The 20,008-nt window shown below is 40.1% G+C and overlaps 3 protein-coding genes across 5 annotated transcripts; 1 reads left to right on the top strand and 2 right to left on the bottom strand.

The window, feature by feature from the left end:
* The first annotated feature begins 259 nt into the window (after window positions 1-259).
* Window positions 260-13,470, top strand: LOC103972814 (transcription factor RF2a-like). 3 transcript variants are annotated; one of them, XM_009387177.3, is made up of 6 exons: window positions 260-441; window positions 932-1,801; window positions 3,121-3,253; window positions 12,100-12,184; window positions 12,679-13,050; window positions 13,228-13,470. In XM_009387177.3, exons 2-5 carry the CDS (start codon window positions 1,113-1,115, stop codon window positions 13,044-13,046), a joined length of 1,275 nt encoding a protein of 424 aa, XP_009385452.2. In that variant the 5' UTR covers window positions 260-441; window positions 932-1,112; the 3' UTR covers window positions 13,047-13,050; window positions 13,228-13,470. The 3 variants fall into 3 exon arrangements, with proteins under 3 accessions (XP_009385452.2, XP_018676687.2, XP_064943998.1); XM_018821142.2 differs by lacking the exon at window positions 13,228-13,470 and having other exon boundaries at window positions 261-441; window positions 12,679-13,221; XM_065087926.1 differs by lacking the exon at window positions 260-441 and having other exon boundaries at window positions 480-1,801.
* Window positions 13,471-15,397: 1,927 nt separating this feature from the next.
* LOC135596114 (RHOMBOID-like protein 13) lies at window positions 15,398-16,591 on the bottom strand. Its single transcript, XM_065087912.1, has one exon. It carries the CDS (start codon window positions 16,438-16,440, stop codon window positions 15,625-15,627), a length of 816 nt encoding a protein of 271 aa, XP_064943984.1. The 5' UTR covers window positions 16,441-16,591; the 3' UTR covers window positions 15,398-15,624.
* Window positions 16,592-17,765: 1,174 nt separating this feature from the next.
* LOC103972816 (cytochrome b561 and DOMON domain-containing protein At3g07570-like) lies at window positions 17,766-19,308 on the bottom strand. The gene is made up of 4 exons (XM_009387182.3): window positions 19,050-19,308; window positions 18,568-18,967; window positions 18,219-18,502; window positions 17,766-18,150 (listed from the first exon to the last, which is right to left on the bottom strand). The coding sequence occupies exons 1-4, from the start codon at window positions 19,233-19,235 to the stop codon at window positions 17,911-17,913; spliced, it is 1,110 nt and encodes a 369-aa protein (XP_009385457.2). The 5' UTR covers window positions 19,236-19,308; the 3' UTR covers window positions 17,766-17,910.
* Between the last annotated feature and the right edge of the window lie 700 nt (window positions 19,309-20,008).

Genomic DNA, 20,008 nt, shown 5'->3' with positions numbered 1-20,008 from the left:
GAGACGGCCGTTAGATCTTCCGTTCGACGATCATGCATGAATTCTGCTGCTCTCGCTCATCAAATGCCAGGTGTCGAACTGCCTTACGACTAGGAGGCTGTTTCCTGTCTCCCGAACCAAATGACGTTGTGGGCCAGTTCCAATCCACGGACTCGAACGCACGTGACCATCACACGCCGTCATCACGGTCTCAAGATTGCCGTCGGATCTTTCGTTTCGCGGTCGCGCACGAATATCGTGGCGCCCACTTACCTACCAGCCGTCGGACTTCCGTACGACGAGCCGGCCGCTGTTTCCTGTCGACCTGGTCTCACCGGAAGTGTCGCTGTTCTTTTGGGGAATGCATTAAGCGTCGGGGGTTGAGGGTACAGCGTCGCTCTGCCTCAACGAGTTCTTCCGACTCATCGATCGATTACTTGCAGGGGAGAGTTCGCAGCGAAGGTTTGTAATCCGTTGCAACGTGGTACGAAATGTTTATTTAGCAATCTCTTTATCCTACGGGTTTCCTATCTGAAACCGTGTGATGCTTATCTCCTCAATCCTCCCGGCCCCGTAAAGCATTCCTACGCCCCTCCGTCAATGTCATCTGATTAGTAGATGGAAGTCAGTGTCTGCCGACTCAGAATATCTGTTCTTTGCTGCGTTCGAGTGTTTTTTGGGGCCAGATAGTTCGCTTCCTAAAAAGCGGCCATCTTTTCTCGCTTTTGGAAACCCAGATCTCGGCATTTCTAGGGTTCAGGGCCCTGTCGCTGCGACCCGTTTCTAGGACTCGTATTAGCGGAAAAACGTTTCTATTTTTGGTTCGATCGCTTCTCTTTTCGTAGTTGATTTTGTTGGGTTTGAGATCTTAAGAAAGCTCTATCGTTTGCTGACATAAACATAATCTATAGATGTTTTGTGTTTGACTTTGTGTTTCCTTCACGTCCACCAGATGTTTAGGCGATTGTCCAAAAAGTAAGGACATTTCGTTGATCCTGAAGAGTTACGGATCTTTGATCGTTGGGGTTCCATCTGTGACCTCGTCTCTAAGTTTGTTTCTGGATTCCGTACTGGTTTCTCTAAGAAAGGTGGTACCTTTGTGATTGTTGAGTTCTGTGGATCCATCCATAGTCATGGACAAGGATAAGTCGCCAGCACCTGGCGGAGGCGGAGGTGGAGGTAGTGGTCGTGGTTTGCCGCCCCATTTGCCACGATACTCCCCCTTTGGTTCCCCTTCGAGCAGTTTCAGCTTTATGGGTGATCTCTCAGCCTCTTCTTCTTCTCAGCCATCTTCGAATTCTGGTCATTTTGCTTACGAGACACCATCTGATGCTCGGCGGTTCAGCTATGATGTCAGCCGGATGCCTGATTTCCCACAAAGGAATGCTGGTCACCGTAGAGCACACTCAGAAATACTCGGCCTCCCAGATGATATCTGCTTTGATAGTGACCTTGGTGTGGTGGGGTCGCATGGTGGACCATCGCTGTCTGATGAGGCTGAGGAGGACCTCGTTTCCATGTACATCGATGTGGAAAAGTTCAGCTCTGGTGCTACCTCTGCTACTCTGTCGATTGGTGAGGTTTCACAGTCTGCTTTGCCTCCCGTTCAGGCTCCTCTTCAGGGTGAGAATGTGGCATCGAGTTCGAGTGAGAAGCCAAGGATAAGGCATCAGCATAGCCAATCTTTGGATGGATCTACTGCAATCAAGTCAGAGTTCCTGCTGTCTGGTGGGGAAGGACCATTATCTGCAGAGGCGAAGAAAGCTATGTCAGCTGCAAAACTTGCAGAACTGGCTCTTGTTGATCCAAAGCGCACAAAGAGGTCTTCCTTACCAAATAAAGTTATTTATTTTCCTTTAAGTTATTCAGTAGAACTATTTGTCAAATTAATTGTTAGTTTGGAAGTATTTATTGACACCGAAACCAAATGCATGCTATATGAGGCTTTTACTGATGCGTTAGAGGTTCATCATCTCATATTGAGACACACCAGGTCCTTGTTTGGTTATTACTAATTCTTGAGTGATAAAAGAATATCACCCTAGTCCATACATATAACTTGAAAGAATGCTGTCAGCTAACATTTGTTATTATTGTCATTTATGATCTTTTATACTGTCAATTTTTTTTGTTGTTTCATTATTTTAACATAAAAATGATGTTGCTTGTCACATCATTCCCAGTTAATTTATGTCAACTAATTAGAGAACCATTTAGCTCATCCAGATTAAACATTCAGATAACTATGAGAATGAACCAAGTTATGGCTCCTCCTCTTTAATGTGGGATTCCATATAAGCATCTTCAAGATGCATCTGCCATGATAAACACCTGCTGATGTGGTCATCATCAAATTTTCTCGGCACCTATATTTATTGGTGATAATGGTTGAAAAGTTCCATGTTATTTGTCATAGAAATTTTCATTCATCTTGTTTTAAAATCCAGTTCCTTCTGATGTAACTAAGGACAAAGTTACATACGGTCTCTTGCAGCTACTTCAATTTGTTGTTTATAGCCATCAGGTGATGTGTTGTGCCACAATTGTGATTTCCATGATTGTTCTCTCCTTATAGTAGCTCATATGCATATTTTAATTTACTAATGGGTTAACTTTCAGTCAACTTTACCATGAATGTTAAATCTGTAATGTTGTTGTGGCTTGTTTTTAATTAACAAAATGAATTTGTGATGGTACCTGCAGGACTTGTTTCCATAATAAAACATAAATTAGATGCCTGTCTTTGAGATAGTTATGTGTTATTTACTTCAGTTGTCAGATTCACTTGAGGGTAATATCCTTTAAGATTATTTCAGCTTTATAAGAGCATGCCAATCAGCCATTAAGATAATTTTTTATGCTCATTTGTTGTTGAACACTCTCCACTCCTTAGGTTAACTAGATATTAGGCATTCTTATGCAATAAGTTCCTCACTTGCATGTCTTGCTATGCCTCCTGACTATGGATGTACTTATTTCAATGAGGTATTTATGCACAAGCTCATAAGTTCACGACTCCAGTAATTAATTTCTATATCTAAACTGACTTTTCTTGCTAGAAGATATTCTTTTGCTAAAAGTTTTACCCTTGACACCCTATGCAGGATTTTCTTTCTTGATTAGAGTTGGTATTTGTTATAGGATCTTGGCCAACAGACAGTCAGCTGCAAGATCAAAAGAAAGGAAGATGCGATACATTGCTGAGCTTGAGCGGAAGGTGCAGACTCTACAAACTGAAGCAACAACATTGTCGGCTCAACTGACAATGCTACAGGTATTTCATCTTTTTGATCATTCCATAGATCTTACTCTTAAACATGGGCAGAAAATTATTAGATGGAATAATTAGGTTAAGATAAGGTAGTAACTAACATCACATCTAACTAATATCTTAATCATCTTACGATTCCATTTAGTTGCGCTAACATGGCTTTCAACTATTTGAGATTTGACTACTTGATTCTTATCTTACCATATAGTTTTGTATAAGGTAATATTTGCAGTTAAATTAAGAGAATTCAATTCGATTTTTATAATAATTAGTATAGTTTCTTAGATCTCTCTCTCTCTCTCTCCCCCTTTCCTCACACTACTGATGCCAATAGACTTGCATTGTCTATTTCAACATCCTATCATGGATAGCCTTGTAGGCAAGGTGTTCGATGTAATGTTTCTATATGTCTATGTCATTCAGTTTTGTTCATACTTTGCACATCATGTAGAAGACTTGTGGTAGGCTTGACATCCTTATTTTGGTTGGCTTTTGTGACCATTTCAATTCTGTACATGCAAGTTATGTACGATCGTCATGCAGAGGCAAAATTGCGTAAAAATAAGTCATCCAAGAAATCATCTTGTGTGTTTTCTGGCTACATAGATTAGTGTGAAGTGTTATCCAATACAATAACTTGGAGCTACCTGGGTGGCACATGGTTGGATGGGCCTTTAGAGTATTGCCTAGGGTTGGTTCACTGCTTTGTTTTGCAACTGTGCCATGTGGGCACTTGTGAGGACTTTTGGTTACAGTAGATGCCTTTGGACCCTTTGTCGTGCGACTATTCAGAGCTTGCAAAGTCTATATTTGTAATTTGCATTGTCAATCAAGTATTTACTGAAATGTCTGCTTCTGCGATCTGGAGTATAATGCATATTCTAACACGTCTTTTCTTTTGTAGGTCCGTAGGGGATCCTAATAGGTTATGGGGCTATTGATCCTTTATGGATAGACACGTAAATGTGTCGCATGACTTAGGCAAATCCAGTTAAGTTCGTGACAATCCATAGATTTTTTTTAAACATGTTATCGGGTATTAGAGTCCGTGATAAATGGTATTAGAGTAGGACAAACACACTTAGAAACACTTGACATGCAAACATGAGGAACCTAGTTGGAATGTGTTGAGGGCAACCAACATGCATGTGCTTGAGGGAAACATGCATAGAGATGTGGGGAAAGGAGTTTCTTAGAGGAGCGGGTATCCGAGTTTGGCATTCAGAGGAGTGGCTAACCCTTCGCGCAAGAGACACCACAAAGATAAATGAGTTGGGAAGAACGCATAGTGCACAAAGGTTGAGATGGTCAAGTTTGAGCTATAACTCAATGTAGGCAACCAAACTTGATAGTGCTCTATGCAAGTAGGCTCGCTTAGTGACGGATGAGACCATGCAAGGAGGGAGGGGTTGCTCTGTAACACCCCTGATTAGTCCCACATTGAAAGTGGGTAGGATTAAGATTGACTTATAAGAGTCTGATGAGTGTACTACGTAAACTCCCGCTTAAGCATTTTGGTCCGTGGTTGAAGGACCAAAATGGAGTTATCGGCTAGTTGGCTCATCAGACTCGGGTCATGACATTTGGTATCAGAGCCGACCTAACATTTGGGCATGGTGAGGGGGCTCGAGTAGGAAAGGGCTACCCGTAGACGGAGTCAGAGGACTCGTCACGGCGTGGAGCCACCACTGGGCTACGCCTCACATGCACTATGCTAGGGTTTGATCTGGGTTATGTTGGGTCTTGACGAGGACGTCAAGCCTTTGAGTGGGGGTGATTGTAACATCCTTGATTAGTCCCACATCGAAAGTGGGCAAGATTAAGATTGGCTTATAAGGGTCTGATGAGTGTACTACTATCAACTTCAGCTTAAGCATTTTGGTCAGTGGTTTAGACCTAACGAAGTTGATAGGCCAGTTAGCCTATCAGGCCCGAGTCATAATATTTGGTATCAAAGCCGACCTAGCATTTGTGTATGGTGAGGGGGCTCGATAGGAAAGGGCTACCCGTAGACGGAGTCAGAGGACTCGTCACGGCGTGGAGCCACCACTAGGCTACGCCTCACATGCACTATGCTAGGGTTTGATCTGGGTTATGTTAGGGCTTGACGAGAACGTCAAGCCTTTGAGTGGGGGTGATTGTAACACCCCTGATTAGTCCCACATTGAAACTCGTCAAGCCTTTGAGTGGGGGTGATTGTAACACCCCTGATTAGTCCCACATTGAAAGTGGGCAGGATTAAGATTGACTTATAAGAGTCTGATGAGTGTACTACGTAAACTCCCGCTTAAGCATTTTGGTCCGTGGTTGAAGGACCAAAATGGAGTTATCGGCTAGTTGGCTCATCAGACTCGGGTCGTGACATGCTCGGCGACCAAAAGAGTTTTTGCAAAGCTCGCAGAGGTGAGGGGGAATTGTTGATTCGAAGAATTCGTTTCTCATGCAAGGACTTGTATGCAAACGATGGACTATATATGGCCATCTCAAGTGAATTATCCATGGCTATCATAAGGCAACTCAACCAAACTTGACGGTGCTCTATGCAAGTGGGGTCACTTGGCAACTGATGAGATCGTGTAAGGAGGGAGGGGTTGCTTGATAACCGAAAGAGTTTGTACAAAGCTCGCAGAGGCGAGGGAAATTATTGACTCGAAGAGTTTTGTACTCATGCAAGGGATTGTATATGGACGACGGACTATCCGTGGCTATCCTAAGGCAATTGAAATTTAGCGCCATGAAGCATATAAACTTTCTTTTTGGCATGAGAAGGATATATCCGTAAAAGTTTAAATTATGCAGCAGGTTCAGCATATTACTAGGCCTTGCAAGCTGCAATGGAGACTATATTGGTGAAGAGTCGCAATCTAGAAAGTACGTTTGTGGTGGCGAAACATTGCATAGTTGACTCAACAAGGCGGAGTAGTCAAGGAGATGGTGATTTCCGTAACTTCCAGAGGGAAGGATGCAAAGAGGAAAGTCTTGGGATGGCCAAAGGGAGATTCATATATAACAGATCACATATGTTGAGAGAGGTACCTCAAGATAAAAGCTCTATAAAGCTCAACGAACCAAGCTTGTGACAAGGAGGCATCACATGATCTCGCATGAGGTAATGTATTGGTTGATGCATTATGAGATCAAATAGGGGAGCGACCCAAAGCAACACCAAACGAAGAAACACTTAGAGTCAAAGTGAAGATCGGGCTCAACAAAGGGTTGACCCATGGAATGGTGGATACAAGAGCCACCATAATCTCAATATGAATCGAGAAGTGGAGCAACTTGGGTGGAATTTGGTGGAGTGCGTAAGTTGCATGAAGAGAGTCGATGTAGAAGACGGAACATAAAGTAGAGGCATAAGAGCTTTTCTTAGACAGAGGTTAAGGACATGAACTCTTATAGAGGCAAGAGTGGGATCATGTTGGTTCTTTATTATGATGGAGCAGACTCATCTTGTATGGTGCTAAAGTTAGCTTCGAGACACATGCATCTTGTCTCAGTGAAACAATTGACAGAGGGGCTAAGGTGACTCAACTTACAGAAGTGAAGCTGGAGTCAGAAGGCATTGGCATAGGGTAAGAGGGCACGAAGGCGGGCACCTTTGAAGAATATGTCATAGTGCTACCATTCGAGTTACCACAATGAGAGTTGGGTGCAGCGGAGACTGTGTTGGGGGTAGAGGCGTAGGATCCAGACAATGATGCATCAAACCACTAGTTAAGTCGGTGGATCTTGAGAGTTGTTGGGCGATAGGCTGTCCGAAAGCTACACTTCATCCGTGTGTGACCCGAGAGTGGGTGGACGAAGGTCTATTGTCGAAGGAGAGAACACAATCGGAGGTGGTGAAGACCCTACGATGAGCTGACGGAGGCCACATATGGAGAGATCATAGTCCGAGTTCATCACGCAAAAAGATCAAAATACAATAAAGAGATGTTACCAAGAGGCTACATGGTGTAGCGAATCGTGGTGGAACAATTTAAGGCAATGTGACACGTATAAAAGTCCAGTGAGGGACTTGGTCATACAAAGGTATAATCAGGAGCTATTAGGAGCCCCGCTTCGATGGGCAACATGATAACAAGAAGAGCTATGAAATTAAGAAGTGAATGTCATGGTACCACAGAGGTGAGGCTTTGGTGCGTCTATCAAATTTTGCATTAGATGAAAGTTTTGGTCATCAGCATATGGGGGTTACGTACCACCGAGGAGGAATTCTGAATGCAAGTATCATTGAGTCCTATGGGGAATCTTGATCATACAAAGGTATAATCTCGGAGCGACTAGAGAGTTAGCCTATTCTAAAGCTCATATTCACTCGAGGGATCCCAACAAGTCAAAGGACAAGGTCGAGTGAGCGAACATTACTGTTAAGAATGCAAAGGAGAACAAAATTGATATGAGTTTGCAACATGATAATGGAGGTCATGCATAAGAGTTGTAGTTTGTGTTTCTATCGACTAAGGTGAACTACTTGGAGAACACAAAGGTGTTGAAGCTGGTGGTTGAAAGGGGCAAAGAAGCGACGATGAGTCTAGAGAGACTTAGCTTCCCAAAGCCACGCATCAATCGGCATGGAGGTAGATTCAAAATAGTACCATAGTGCCATTGATGCAAATCTACTAATCTCGAAAGGGAACGTAGATACGAGGTAATAGATAGTAGGGCCATGGGCTTGAAAGCGCTATGGTACTATAGAGGCGGGACTTCCGTGGAGTTATCGATTCTTTGCTCTCATGGAGGGAGAGCGTATGGTTGTAAAAGAGGTTGAGGAGGTGGAGAATGTAAAGGCAAACTCCAAGTATCATGATAAGGCAGAAGGGTAGAGACCAGGAAACTATGTAAGATCAGTGTTGACAAACTTCTCATCACCAAAACCAATAGAGACTTGCTCTAGTTGCGACAAAATTTTGCTCTTTCCAAGCAAAACTTCTGGCATTCCAGAAGTTTGATGGCAATGAAAAGGTGAATCACAATAGTTAACTCAGCGCAAGGAGTGCAAACACTTAAGGTACTTCATAAGTGTGAGCAAAGAGTAGGTTAAAGCTAGTAACCAGCTTAATGTATGAAGTACAACTCTCGAGGTGGAGCCTTCTCAACTCTTAAGAGAATGGGCGAAACGAAGTACGCTAGTTCTCTTAGTTATTTGGCAGACGAGCTTTGCAATTGTTCAAAGACCCTTCGAAGAAATGTAATAACAGATAATATTTGTCAAATCCTCACAAATGGCTATCGGTTCTACCGAGAGTAGATTATCTGCTTTATTTCCCAACAAAATACCAATCGAAAGCAGAGATGATGCAAACTTACTTGGAGGTGACAACCAAGCAAAAGAGAAATCGATGGGCAAATTTTACGAAGGAAAGATCTCAAAAACTTCAAAATTTGCAAGGTGATATTAAAGCTCCAACAACCATCCATCCAATTTAAGCGACGCGAGACGTTTGAGAGACTAGCGTACAATAGGAAAGGTCTTTTCCTTCATCCAAAGGATTTGTAGGGACCAGCAAAGATCAGCATAACTCGACCAACCCCACACCAGAGTTAGAGTTAGTGGCGAGTTAAAATAATGTTGGCAGATCAAAGTTCAACTACTCAACAACAACGACATAGAGTAGTTGAAAGCCCAGGGAGGTGCATTGCAGCTAAAGTAAAAGATTGAAGATTCAACGAAGGCGAGACGTTGTAGCGTTTATAAAGGCTTTGATGAGGACATCGAAAGAATAAGTGGGGGAGAATATCACAGACATCCTTGTTGACAAGGTGTTTAATGTAATGTTTCTGTATGTTCGTGTTGTTCAGTTTTGTTCATGCTTTACACAATATATTGAGGGCTTATAATTGGCTTGATAGCCTAATTTTAGTTGGTTTTTGTGGTCATTTCAGTTCTGTACACGAAGGTTGTGTGCAGTCATCACCCAGAGGCAAAATTGCCTAAAAATATACCATCTAGGCAACCATTTTGGGTGTTTTCTGGCTGCGCAGAGTGGCGCGAAGTGTTAGCCAGCACAACACCATGGAGCTCCCTGGGTGGCACATAGTTGGATGAGCCTTTGGGGTATTGTGTTGAGCTGGTTCGTTATCTTGTTTCACAATAGTGTGATGTGGGCACTCATGGGATCTTTTGCCCGTGACGAACCTTTTTAGACCCTTTGTCGTTCGACCATTCGGATCTTGTGAAGTATTTGTTTGTAATTTGCATTGTCTATCAAGTGTTTGCTGAAATATCTATTTGTGTGATCGTAAGTATAATGCTTCTTCTAACATGTCTTCTCTTTGCTAGGTCCTTATGGGACCCTAAGAGGTTACGAGAGGTTGACCTTTTGCAAACGGACACACAAATGTGCCGTATGACTTAGGCAAATCCAGCCAAGTTCGTGACAATCCATAGATTTTTTAAACATGTTCATTTGATTCCAACCCCCAATAAACATAGCATCAGATTCAAATCCAATCTGATTTTTCAGGTACTATGTTATTTTTCACAATACTATGTGATTCATTAAAATATCCAATAAGACACATTGTCAATTTTACATACATATTGTCAATTCTATATACTTAATGATTGTATGATAAGTGTATCCATACATCTTATATGCTTATATTCAAAACATGTTAATTGGTAATTGTTTGGTTCTATTGGTTGATATAGTATAGGATGTGTATTTAATATTCCGTCATACCAAAATTTGAGGGTATATTGTTATTTACTCAAAGTTTTGTCTAGTTTACACCCTTGGCTTATAATTATCTCCACTTATGTTTTACAATATCCCTTGGATATCGTTTTTAGTTGATGAGAGTCTAAATAGAATAATATTAAACTTGAGTTATGAGGACACACCTAGAAAATAAACATTTTATATTGAGTAGGATTAAGATTGAGTATGTCAGCTGTTGTTTTAGTAATATTAGGAACAAACCATATAGTTAAGTTGGATGGATAAAAATATCTATTAAATAAAAAATTTAGATATCATGAATTAGTTATTCAATAAGATGAAGAGATTGATTAGAATATTATTCATAGAAAAAAAAGATTATTAAAATGACGAAGGATGTCAAGAATTTTATGTAATCATCAGGTACCTCTGAGATTAAAAGAAAAAAATTATAAAAAAGTTTTTAGATGTTGGACAGTTAATAGGTAACATATATAAAATGTTTTTATTGATCAAGATGAGAATGTTGAGATGGATAAATGGAGTTGATAGGAAATAGGAACGAGTGTCACTTCGATAGAGGATAAAATAAGATAGTATAAGCATATGTTAAGTTGATCTACAGATGCAGTAAATAGGAGTAATGATTACTGCAAGTGGTCCGAGGAAAGGTAAATGAATATTTAAAATGGTTTTAATAAAAACTATAATGAAGATTTAAATATTCTTAATTAAGGATATGGTTCCACTGGGACCACAATGGCAACAAAAGATCGACCCTTAAATAGTTGGGAACCAGACACATTTTGTTATATGTTGTACTTCATCAGAAAGTTATTCTTTGACATTATTCATCAGACACTTAAAGATATGATTGTAACATTTATCCTTTGTGTTTGGTTGTATTATGAGTAGGCTAATTTTAAATTTAAAGCTAATACCAAAAGCTTGACATATTAGTAGACAAAATTAAGAATTATTTATGCTTTAGCACTTTTGTAACTTTAAAATAATGTTAATATGGTGTTGACATGACATGCATGGTCATGGATACAATATTGTCCGAGTAGACATATATGTGCTCTATATTTATGCAATGCCTAATCCACATATGCTTCTGGGATGCACATGAACTGTGTGGTTTAATGTTAGATCACATAGGAGCCATGCTGGTAACATGTGAGCACAACTGATGTAAGATTTCCATTGGTTCTCATGGATGGCACACACACCATCTTAATGCCATTAAAGCACAACGTATATAAAATTCTGTGGGGTTCACATGAATATTACCACAATGTTAGCTATGCCATGATGTCAATTCCACATTACTAACTTTTAATTTGATATTGGTGATGACAAGGATTAATTGTTTAAAAGATGAAACCTTGGATTGAGTGATACTCGTGAAATCATGGGTAGAAAAGTCGAAATCATGCTAAGTTACATGTGGGTATATTGTAATTAATTGTAAATTAATGATAGTGATAGTATCAATATCTACAGCTGATATGCATTTTGCTTGTAAGCCAACTTAGAACTTAAATCGAAGCTGATATCCAAACAGTACTGGGTATGGATTTGATTATTGATTTTGTATGCTCTTATTATCAGTTTCAGATTCATTTTTTTATTCTGTAACCACTTAATGGATATGGAATTAGTTCTTGAATGGATAGATCCATATCCACCCTGACAAAAATTCCTACCCACAAAAGCCAAGAGGGCTGTAGCCTCATCCAGAATTTTGCTATAAACATTTTTGCTCATGCTCATATATGTAAACATGTTAAGGCATGCCATCTCCATTTATTTTGTATTTGAGGTTTTTGTGAATGCCTGAAAAATCAAAGACTCTTGTTATCTACGTGATGAAACACAGACAGTGGACCATATTGGATCCTTGTAAAGCTCTCTTGGATTCTTTTTATTGATGGATGTAAGTTTTATTAAACAATACCATGTTTATGCGATGATGCATAGAACGATAACTTAATTTTCTGTTGCCATTTTTCAAATATATAACAAATCAAATGATTAGGACAATGTTTTAAATTTTTTGGCCAATTGTGGTATAGTTCATCATCTTGTACTCCTGCATATCTTTTCCTAGTTGACATATGAATATGACAAATTCTGTGAGATGTGCAAAAGATTCACCAAAAATAATTTTGTCATTCACAGAGAGACACCAATGGCCTAACGGCTGAAAATAACAAGTTAAAACTGCGATTGCAGACCATGGAACAGCAGGTTCACTTACAGGATGGTATGGTTCTCATCGTGTATTGTGCATCTGTTAATTTCATAGCTAAAATTCGTTTATGTAAGAATGATTTTCTGGCATTTGCATTTGTTCCTTTACAAGATTTGTTCAGGTTCAGACATCTTTCGGTCATTCATCTTTTAACCATATTAACTTATGAACTTCCTCATTCAAGAGTAATGAAATTAATGGTGCTAGTGGCCTGATTAGTTGGTTCTTGATTCATGGGCACAACATAAGGTTCTCTGATGGTGTTTGTTACAAGATCTGCTGATATATATGTACCTTCGTGTAGCTGGTTGTTTGGTTTGATATTAGTATTCCATTGAACATCCTAAGCCAATTGTGACCGTTATATATAATGCCTTTGTCTAGCTGGAATTTAAAATGAAATCTCCTCATTTTTATGCAATACTAATTGTTTACTTATCAAAGGGCTTTCTTATTCTGTTCAACAACTCAATTATGTACTTTGAATCTCTTATTGATTGGTGTAGCACTGAATGAGGCTCTAAGAGAAGAGGTTCAGCACCTGAAGCTGGCTACAGGCCAGATGCTACCAAATGGTGGACAGTCAACAAACACCATTCCACCTTCCCTTGGGGCAAATCATCAATTTTACCATCAGAATCAAGCGATGCACTCTCTCCTGGCAGCCCACCAATTTCAGCAACTCCAGATCCATTCTCAGCATCCACAACAGCTGCAGCCATCACATCAGATTCAGCCGCCGTCATCGCTGCAGCATTTACACACCCTGCAGCCACAGCAGCAACCACCCGCAGACCTAAGAATGAAGGGATCATCGACTTCTCAGAACCAACGTGGGGAGGCCACATCGGACAACAACAGTGCTCAAGAGTAAAATGGTTTGTGCTCCATAGCTATCTAAATCCTATCCATGAAGTATCGCCTGCTTGTTTCTCGTTGGTTATAGTATCTGAACCATCCAAAGCATCTCAGATTTGCTGACGATGAATGTGATTATCTATTTGTAGTCGGTCCTCTTGGTTAGTATGTAAGCTATCATGGTTGGTAACTTGCAGAATTCTTGCTTGGCATCTGAATGAAAATTAATGCTCTTGCTGAGCTATTTCCCATGGTGGTACAACTGGGTAACTTGCAGTTTGGAGCTTGGAGCCTCAGCTATTCCATTTCACATATTGGATCTTTGGTGTGTGGGGATACATTTGGGTCGAAACAAGTTGATGATGTTGCATCATTTTTAAGCCCCTCCCTCTATCATTGTTCTGACGGTACCAATATAAAAGAGGTTTATACAAATTCCATGCCTGCTTGTGTTCTTCTGGTTGATTTGTTCCTTGAGAAAAATGCAGGTTGTGATCTCAATTCAGCTCATGCACTCACATTCAAGGTTACATGAGAACCAGATGATCCACAAGATGATGCTATTGCGAACCTTGGTATGGTTAGGAAAAGCTTCAAGGTTTGTGTTTTTATGGCTGATATATATTAGATTCTTACATAGCAATGGATTTACCTTACCGTTCTCATGAGTTTTTAATAAAAAATATTACATCGTGTTTAATTTTTAGTCGATATTTCTAATATAAAAACATACTGAAGGGACTTAAATCCTTTAAAAGTAATTGTCGTTTTTTAAGGTATACAAAATATAATGTATATCATTAATAGGTAATTTGGACTAGAAATTTTGTGAATTGATTCTTTCTTATAGTAGTTGTATTATTTTTACATAATGTTGAAGGAATTCCTGAAAATGGTATAATACTTACATTACCAATATATATAACTTACTAATTTGTACTAATGCTTACATTAACAATACATATAACTTACTGTAAAATGTTGCACAAATGTACAATACTGTGCTAAAAGATATTTAAATCTTGTAATTTATTAATTAATTAGTCTTAAAATTATAACATATTTGGATAGTGTTAATACTTTTCATTAGTCTCTAGATGTTAGCAAGAGATACATAGCTTCCACTAATGTTCTTATGAATATTTAACAGAGTTTTAACTTGTAATATTATTTTCAAAGTCTTTGGTCTATATATGCTTAATAAAATGTGCCAAAATTAAAGTCAAATTCTTTGGAAAAAAAAATTAACCTATTTTATAATGTATTACGTTTTTCAAAATTCCACTTAACATTAATACAAAGTAGCATAGGCTTTCTTTTTCACTAATAAGCACTAAATAATTCTTTCAATACATAATTTTAAATTATTTCTCATTTTTAAAATCTTAAATTCACAACATAAAACACAGATTAAGAATGAATAGAAAGTTAAGATTATTCATGAAAACATTAGTATCATTTGTACATATGTATTGATTAGAGATTCTTTATCGACAACAAATAACCTGCATGTCTGTTGGCACACAGTCGAAGAGTTGGATGATCTATAACTGTTTTACACCTCTGTAATCAAATGATCGACGGCAACACAAATTTTCCCACATGAGGAGATATCATTGCAGGTCAAATCTTAATTTACCAGTGAGCTGATTTCTGTATTGCAGGAAGGTTGAAACAGAACAAATACATACATGACTATCACAGTTGAATCATTGGCTCCTTTGAATGCAAAGCAAACCAATTCCACATGAAATCAAGATGGGCTCCATGATTAATCATCACACAACTACAGGGGGAAGAGAAGAGAATGCGAGAGGAACATCCTGTCAACTTCCATCATCAAAATCCATAAGCAGAGGTAAACTATATAGATAAAGGAATGAATGACCAATTTACTTTTACAAATACAACAAAAGGAAATTTCACATCAACAAATGATATATCACGTAAAATAAAATGCAATGATGATTCGCTATCTATGAAATCTGGTTCTGATTACTTGAAGCAGTTAAAAATAACTTTCAACAACTCTCGAAAATTCACTTAAAAAGATGCAAAAAGTCATTCATCATGTATTGCACAATATGCCAAATAATCACAATTCATTGGCTTGTAAATGCATGGCTTAACAAGTTAGCCCACAAGAGATCCTCCTCAACTGTAGATAACTGTAAAATATCTCACGATGAAAGAAAGTACAAAACCAGTTTTGGCTAGTGGCAGTGAAGAATAGAAAATACAAAACCAGATGTTTCTATTTTGACTAGAACATATGACACATAAAACTCAAGTTCCAAGATCTGAGACTGAAACCATTAAAATATGACATCTACAGTCCACATATTCAGTTATGTAAAGCTCCAAAACTGATTTTTTTCAAAGACATGAATTGACTGAAACATATACAACACTTTGCATAACAATTTTGTGTCATGACCATGAGAATGCTTACAATTGGAATTCTCTGACATCTAGAAACAACACAATCTTTTACCATTAGAATAATAATAAAAAACAATATTATATTTCCTCTTGGGTGTTCCAAGCAAGCGATGTTATGTGCCCGCTATTGGCGATGTATTTTTCTCCAAAAGTTACACAAGTTCCGCACCTCTGCCATGTAAAATATTCATCTGCAAAGTTCGTCCATTACCAGAAGGAATAAAGCCGACAGCAGGAAGTGAAGGATCTGTAACAGGCTCAATCTCAATGAAGGGGAGGTCAACTGCCCCAGTGCGCTTCAGGCTTAGTATAAACATGAGTATAAGCCATCCAAGCATTGAAATTGCCCAGTAATTGCTCATGCCATGAATCAAACCCCAGGCTATTGAATAGCCAACAATAATACCAGACAAGTGGCCGATGAAACTTGCTTGGGGTACAATTATGGAAGTGAAGATTAACGATTCAAAGGGCGCAAAGCTGATTGGCAAAGAGAGAACCCCAAACAGATTCAGCTTCGAAGATGGCTGCTTCACTGCAAGAATCGTCATCCACCCGAAGACCACACATGAGTAGCCCACGGCCGTCACTCTTCTAAAGTATTCCAGCTTAAATTTCTGAATCAGAATATGATATGTTAATAGAACTAACACTCCCGATAAGACTACCAGAACAAGAGTATACTGGAGATAGAACTCGATCCCGAGGCCCAGGTGGCCCAGCTGCTCTACGACTCCAAGGCTCCAAAGCGCACTCATGTTAAAAACCAAATGCACGACACTGATATGGGAGAACGCAGATGTAATGATTCTCCAATACTGTCCTGCGATCGCCGTCTCGTAACTCAATCCCACATTCGAGTAGCCAATGTTTTTCTTCTGAATGTAGAACCAAATCGCAGAGCATATCCCTATGACACAACTACTCGCAGGTTTTTCCCATATTTCATAGATCAGTGGCTTCCCCATCTCTCTACAACCAGCTTAAGATCAACGAATCACGGTTAAAAAAATCCCTAAACAGCTCAGAACCTACACTTGAAATGCAAGAGATAGTATCCGTATACTTAAAAGTAGCCTGAGACAATGATCACGGTGCCCAATATCTACACTTGAAATGCAAGAGATAGTATCTGTATACTTAAAAGTAGCCCGAGACAATGATCACGGTGCCCAATATCATCCACGGATCTTTTATTCTGACCCCAAACAAGAAATTGGATTCACAGTGCCAAACCCTGTGCCCCAAAAACAAAAAATTTGATGATCAAGAGTCGCACCAACCATCTGTCAATTTCAATTTATATCCCGCTGTTAAATAGCCAATCAAAAAATTAACAGATCTAGCAGTCGATAAGTAGTGAGAATCACACGACAAATGAAGAGAAGGGTTTTGTTTCCGGGGAAAAAGCAAGGAGGGAGATTAACGATTGTTCGCACCTACTGGTCGGGAAGGGGGATTGCCGCTGGAGATCCACACGATGCGCGCAGTCCGATCTTGGGATCGTTTTGGGGAGGCTTCAATTATAACATGGTCGATCTCTTATATTCTAGGGATTTCTAGGCGCCTGCGGTCGATGCCGTCGTAATTGGGCCGTGGCTGCGGCTTCAGATGAACCGGCCGGTCTAAGATTGGGATATCATCCATCAAGGATCAGTGTGGGCACGTTTATTAAGGCGCTCCGTACGCGATCGAGAAATCAGAGTTCGAGTCCCCGTTGTGAATATTGAGTGGGCAGGATAATTTTTGTAGGAAAACAATATTTTGAGCAATTTGTTTGTATTAATTTCTTGATACATCTTGGTCTAATGTTATGCATTAATTTAATGAAAATAATATTTCTTTTTTATTTTTAGCAATTTGTTTAAATATAGTATTTTTTTTAGAAGTTTTATATTTCTAAAACCTAAAGCGATAATAATAGCTCAAATAATTTTTTGAAATATTTTGAGATTCCAATATTTTGCCACAAAATAATAAAATCTTGCTTCCAAGAGGTTTACCATTTTTCCTATATATATATTTTTAATTTTTAGACCAAAATCACTTCTCACATATAATATGAATATGTGAAAAAAAAACAATTCATAGAAAATGTGTTTTTTTTTATTTACAAGAGATTGATTTTTCTTGTTTTTAGTGTAATTAATAATTTTGATTAAAAATTATTAATGTTTCAATGTTATGTGAAGGATAATGTTTCAATGTTCAGTATGTTTGCTGCTTTAACCTCCTCTTGCTCATGGCAATTCATCAACTCTTACCAAGAAGAATAGTAACACCAAAACAAATCTATCTATCTATCTATCTATCTATCTATATATATATATATATATAACTAAGTGTAAAATGAATACAATGGTAAGACGGTAGCGAGAAATCAACTCTCTGCAACATCGGGATGAACAAAAAACGAGGACAGGGAATCAAAACTCGTGCTACAGATCATCCTTCTTCATGCGCCTCTTCAACTCGAGGAGAAGACTGGCAATCACCCAGACGACAAGGAAGATGACATACCCAACAGTCCATGAACCGTCCTCATGTGCTACGGACAACCCCAGGAAGATGTTTGCCACCGCCAAGGCGATCGCAGCCCGGCCCACATAATGGTGGTACCAGTTCCAGTATCTTCGGATCTTGGATGATTTGTCAGGTCGTATGAGGAATGCCATGACCTGCAGAACAAGAATGTTAATGGCATTCCTTTGGTTCCTGAGGACAGCAGATGATGAACTGGTGGTACCTGAAGGCTGCCGCAGACCAAGATGCAGATTCCAATGGCCTGGTGGGTGTCAGCATTAGGCAGGTTATCGTCAAGGTTGAACCCAGCGATGATGCCGACCAGACCGAGCACGAATCCGATGCCTTGGATGGAGATGTGGGAGTAGAACCAGAGAGGATCCAGATGCTTGAAGTATCGCGCCATGATTACTCCTACAGGCATCAGAACTCCCCACCCCAACATGGTGAGCAGCCCATGCCATCTTCTGGCTGGGAATCCCCTGCTTCCAGCATTAGACGCCACCCCTGATCCATGCAGCACTGTGAGAATCACTCATCCGGTTAGGAAAGTATCGCTGGTGCTCGCTCACCTGTGGCGTAATTGATGGAAGCAGATGCTTGGTTTTGGTGAGTAGAAAGGTAGTAATCCGACGAAGGGATGCTGTTCGATGGACCGACGGCGTAGATGAGGTATGGCGCGGGCTGCGAGGTGCTCAGCTGGAAGGCGAGGTAGAGGCGGGACGACTGCGACACGATCAGCGAGTTGTTGGCCACCAGCTGCAGGCTGCCTTGGTCGGGCGGGCACTGCCTCGAGCTCTTCCCCCCAAGGTAATACCGCTTCACGATCCCAGGACCGTTGGAGGTGATCCACCCCGCCACCGCGCTGCTCCCGTCCATCCTCCCATCGCTCGAGAAGCCGATCGAGATGTACGAGCCGGCGTCGGGAGCGGAGAGGACGAAGTTCCAAAGGTTTTGTCCACTCTGTGCGTACTGTGAGGCGATGCTGCATGTTAGATCTGCGTTCTGCTACAGAACATACTGATGCATGAAGGTGAAGGAATCAAAAGAGTACCCTGAGGATGAAGCCTTCGGAGTTCCAGGCAGAGAAGCAGTGGAAAGAAGCGGTGTCGAAAGGGATGAGGTTGCTGACACTGAGCTGTGAGGAGCAGGAGTCTGACTGGGAGTTGGCAGGGGAGGAGAAGTCAACGAGCGAAAGAAGGAAGATGGCAAGCCAGATGGTGGTGTTATTCCTCTCCATCTCCTCTCTTTTACTGTGGCCTTCCTTGGTGAGGTGTTCTTAGATGAAGAAGACCGAGGAGGTGAAGGCAGAAGCTCTTGCTTTCATGTTCTTATAGAAAGGTGTCATCAAGTAGCTCTTCTGGCTTTGACGTGCATTTCTGAAACCAAGTCATTTGGCAATCTACAAATGCTTGATGAGTAGACAAGAAGGATCCATCTTTGTCTAAGGAAAAGACATGGCTGCTTCCTTTTGCTTCCCTGAGAGGCATTCGTTGTCACTGCTGCCGTCATGGATGTGGAGGAATCCTCAAGTGGGCATTTGTTTACGATGGCTTAAGGTGGAGGACGGGGAAAGGTTGCCTGAACCTTCTCCACATCACATGGGCATAGAACATCTATACCTTTGTTTGGATTAATATAATCCTCATCGAGTGTGGATTCCACACGCCATGGTCATGCTGCAGAACACTACCAATTTGATCTAAAGGTGGGTTAGCATTAGGTGGAGTAGCAGTGTTGTGCAACCTGGCCAGGTAATGGTTTGTCTGCTTTCAAGTCTTAAGGATGACCTTGAACTAATGGAATTTAATTGTGTCTTGGTTCATCTGTCAGATGAAAGATGAAGATGTTTTCAGAGGGAAGAGAAGAATTTACAGAGAGAGAGAGAGAGAGAGAGAGAACCAGAATCTTTAGAATGGAACACCATTGTGACATCAAACTATGTACTTGATATATAAGTTAAGAGGATACTAAAGAAAAATATGATAACCATAATGATGAATCAAATATGTA

Source organism: Musa acuminata, chromosome BXJ1-2 (genome assembly GCF_036884655.1).
Source record: "Musa acuminata AAA Group cultivar baxijiao chromosome BXJ1-2, Cavendish_Baxijiao_AAA, whole genome shotgun sequence".
NCBI lineage: Eukaryota > Viridiplantae > Streptophyta > Magnoliopsida > Zingiberales > Musaceae > Musa > Musa acuminata.
Note: the sequence above shows the minus strand (reverse complement) of the source record. Positions and strands in the feature narration are given on the sequence as shown.